Source organism: Eimeria mitis, genomic scaffold (assembly GCF_000499745.2).
Source record: "Eimeria mitis Houghton genomic scaffold, Emh_scaff4045, whole genome shotgun sequence".
Classification (NCBI taxonomy): Eukaryota; Apicomplexa; class Conoidasida; order Eucoccidiorida; family Eimeriidae; genus Eimeria; species Eimeria mitis.
In genome coordinates, this window is record NW_024015322.1 from 946 (window position 1) to 5126 (window position 4181).

At 55.3% G+C, this 4181-nt stretch overlaps 1 protein-coding gene across 1 annotated transcript; it reads left to right on the plus strand.

The window, feature by feature from the left end:
• Positions 1–607: 607 nt before the first annotated feature.
• On the plus strand, positions 608–3915 carry EMH_0071920 (uncharacterized protein; the record flags this gene model as incomplete). Its single annotated transcript, XM_038022690.1, has 2 exons — positions 608–672; positions 957–3915. The coding sequence occupies 2 exons, from the start codon at positions 608–610 to the stop codon at positions 3913–3915; spliced, it is 3024 nt and encodes a 1007-aa protein (XP_037878544.1).
• Between the last annotated feature and the right edge of the window lie 266 nt (positions 3916–4181).

Sequence of the window (4181 nt, forward strand, 5' to 3'; positions counted from 1 at the left end):
TGACGACGGAGCCGTTTGTGAGTTTAGGGTTTAGGGTTTAGGGTTTAGGGTTTAGGGTTTTGATAGCAGGGTTTAGGGGGCCGAAACCCGAGGAAATAAGACGAAATAAGTGTTAAAATTAAATTTTAGGGTTTAGGGTTTAGGGTTTAGGGTTTAGGTTGGTGTTGACGCTACAAACCCTAGGCGGTGGAGTGTACGGTCACCTCTCCGCCCTGAGCACTGACCGCTAAACCCTAAACCCTAAACCCTAAACCCTAAACCCTCAAGTTGAAATCAGAACACAATAGGCTTGAATACTGTTGTTTCTGACTTTTGGTTCTTTTGCGTCATTTATTTCACGCACATTTCTGCTGGCGTTTCCTCTGTCTTTTAGGGTTTAGGGTTTAGGGTTTAGGGTTTAGGGTTTAGGGTTTCCTGCTCGCCTATCTCCAGAGGCGTTGTTTCACACACCCAGAACCCGTAAACCCTAAACCCTAATTTTGTTGTTTCTAAATTTATTTTTTAGGGTTTAGGGTTTCACTGGGTTTCCTTTGTCGCCGCCTCTGTTCTCCGCAGTAACGCTTGAGGGTTTAGGGTTTAGGGTTTAGGGTTTACGGGGGTTCTCGCCATGCTCTCCTGGCGCAGAAACCTCTTGGGGGGCGGGGGCCCCCTCATTCTTTTTTGTTTGCTGCTGTCGGTTAGGGGGGCCCCAGCAGCACAAGGACCCAAGCAGTCTCATCCACCGTAAACCCTAAACCCTAAACCCTAAACCCTAAACCCTAAACCCTAAACCCTAAACCCTGGGCGCTAGCATCTAGAGAAAAAGCTTCACCCTGAGCTCTTGCCGGTCCCCCCTGCAGTTCGCCTGCTGAATCTGTACTGTGTGTGCTGTTCTGGTGTTGCTGTTGCTGCTGCTGCTGTTGCTGCTGCTGCTGCTGCTGTTGTTGTTGTTGCTGCTGCTGCTGCTGCTGCTGCAGTGACACCCGAGAGGTTGCTGCTCGCGTGTTGGATGGCCTGGGGAGGCGGACAGGCTCCCCCCCCACCCCTGATGCTGTGCTGAAGCTGCTGCTGCACCTGCAGCAGCCGCAGCAGCAGCAGCTGCTGCAGCAGAGAGGTATCGAGGTAAGCAAACTCACAACAGAGATAGCTGCAATTGCTTTCGGGCTACCACAGCAGCAGCAGCAGCAGCAGCAGCAGAAGCCGCAGGAGCAGCAGCAACAGCAGCAGCCGCAGGAGAAGCAGCAGCAGCAGCAGCAGCAGTCGCAGGAACAGCAGCAGCAGTCTCAGGAGCAGAAGCAGCAGCCTGCGGAGCAGCAGCAGCAGCAGAAGCCTCAGGCGGAGCAGCAACCACAACCACAACCGCAGCAGCAGCAACAGCAGCAGCAGCAGCAGCAGGAGGAAGTGCAGCGTTTAGCAGCAGCAGCAGCAAAAAGTTTAATAGAGAAGGGCCTCTCCTCCTCCCTGGGGGAGCAGCGGCTTGAGGCTGCTCTTGCTGCGCTGCAGCAGCAGCTAGCAGCAAAGGGGGTAGATGTGCAGCAGCTCAAAGCAGCAATTCTTAACAAAGTTAATGAATACAAACAGCAGCAGCAGCAGCAGCAGCAGCAGCAGCAGCAGCAGAAGCAGCAGAAGGATGAGCAGCAGAAGGATGAGCAGCAGCAAGACTACAGAAAGAAATATGAGCCGCAGCAAAAACCAGAACAGCAGCAGCAGCAGCAGCAGCAGCAGCAGCAGCAGCAGGACTACGGTCAGAAATACCGCCAGCAGCAGGAAGAGCAGCAGCAGTACTACCGAAAGAAGTACCAGCAGCAGCAGCAGCCTGAACAGCAGCAGCAGCAGCAGCAGCAGGAGGCGGAGAAGAAGCAGCAGGCTGAGCAGCAGAAGCAGCAGCAGCAGGAAAGGGAGGAAAAGAGAAAGCAGCAGCAGCAGCAGCACGAGTCTATACGGCGTGCGGAGAAAGCAGCAGCAGCAGCTGCTGCTAGTGCTGCTGCTGCTGCTGCTGCTGCAACAAGTGCTGCTGAAGCAGCAGCAGCAGTAGCCAAAGCCGGTATTCATCAACCCGAGCGTGCTGCTGCTGCAGCAGTTGCTGCTGCTGCAGCAGAAGAAGCATCTGCAGCAGCAAGAGACGCAGCAACAACTGCAGCAGATATCCTACACTCGGTCATCCCAGCAGCAGCAGAAGCAGCAGCAGAAGCAACTGATGCAGCAGCAGCAACAGACGCAGCAGCAAAGCAGAAGCCAGCAGCAGCAGCAGCAGCAGCAGCAGAAGAGAATGCAGAAGACAAAGCAGCAGCAGCAGCAGCTCCAAAGGAACAAGCCGCAGCAGCAGAAGACAAGGAAGCAGCAGCAGCAGCAGTACCTGCAGCAGCAGCAGCAGAGACAGCTGCTCGTGAAGCAACACAGGAACCCTCAGCAGCAGCAGCAGCAGCGCCTGAAGCAGCAGCAGCAGCAGCAGCAGCAGCAGCGCCTGAAGCAGCAGCAGCAGCAGCAGCAGCAGCAGCAGCAGCAAAAGAGACGCAGGATATAGATATGGAGGCAGCAGTAACAGCAGCAGCAGAAGCAGCAGCAAAAGGAGAAGCAGCAGCAGTAGCAGCAGCAGCAGGGACCAAAGAAGAAGCAGAAGCAACAAAAGCAACGGCAGCAACAACAGAGGCAGCAGAAGCAGCAGCAGCAAAAGAACCAGCTGAAGCAGCAGCAGCAGCAGCAGCAACTGCTGCGCCTGCTGCTCCCTCCGCAGCACCAGTTCCTGCAGCAGCAGCAGCAGCAGCAGAAGCAGCAGAAGAAGCAGCAGCACCTCCACCAGAAGCCCCAGCACCATCATCAGCACCAGCAGCACCAGCAGCAGCACCAGCAGCACCATCATCCGCACCAGCAGCACCAGCAGCACCAGCAGCACCACCACAACCAGCAGCACCAGCAGCACCACCAGCAGCACCACCAGCAGCACCAGCAGCAGCAGCACCAGCAGCACCAGCAGCAGCAGCAGGAGCAGCAGGAGCAGCAGGGAGTCGATCAAGCGTGAGTGCATCTTTTGAGTGTTTATATTTCGGCAAAGACAGCGAAGGAGAAGACGTAAAGAAGATAGAGGATGGATCTATATCTTCTATTGCTGCTTGTGCTGCTGCATGCGCTGCAGCAGCAAACTGCAGTGTATATACATATAATCTAAGGAGGAGTTGGTGCTACCTAAAGACAACCAAAGACACGCCTGTCTTCACCCCACAAAAATCCTTCGCTGAACCACTGGTCTCCGCAGAAAGACACTGTCAACCGAAGCAGCCAGTACCCGCGAGAAGACTGCAGCAGCAGCAGCAGCAGCAGCAGCAGCAGCAGCAGCAGCAGCAGGAGGAAGAGGAAGAAGAAAGGGGAGAGGATGTTATGTACACGCAAGACAACAGCGGTATACTACCATCAGAATACACCGAGGGGCCCCTTGAAGGGTTTGGGGCCCCCATGGCCTATACAGCAGCAAACCCTAGCAGCAGCAGCAGCAGCAGCAGCAACAGCAGCAGCAGCAGCAGCAGCAGCAGCGGTAATCATTTTGCTTCAAAGGAGGGTACAGGTGTCATTCCACCTCTACCCCCTGCCGCAGCAGCAGCAGCAGCAGCAGCAGCAGGAGCAGCAGCAGCAGCAGCAGCAAGATCTCTGCAGTTCTATGGGGGGCCCCCTCCCCCACCCGGGGGAGGGTACGGGGGGGGCCCCCTAGGGTACAGATACTGGGGGGGGGGCCCCCTACAACGCCTCAACCAGCTCGTCGATCACCCCCTGAAGACTGTGGGGGGCCTCGTTGCTGATGACTTGCTGGGTATAGGGCCCGCACCCTACACGGGGGGGGCCCCCATGGGGGGCCCCCCAGGGGGGGGCCCCCCCCCAGTAGGAGGGTTTTTAGGTGTACGTAGACTAGAAAAAGTAGATGATTGCTTGCTGGGGGAATGCTGAGAATATAAACCCTAAGATATACCAATAGATATAAAGCGCCAGACGTGAGCTGGTGTAAACCCTAAGCAACCAAAACCCTAAACCCTAAACCCTAAACCCTAAACCCTAATGCAGACGACCAAACCCTAAACTCGAAAACCTGAAACCTTTGGCCTTTTGTTTTCACAAACCAAAACTCAACTCCATCTTTTTAGTTGATCGGTTACGAGGGTTTAGGGTTTAGGGTTTAGATGAGGGTTTAGGGTTTAGGGTTTAGTTCTGAGGCG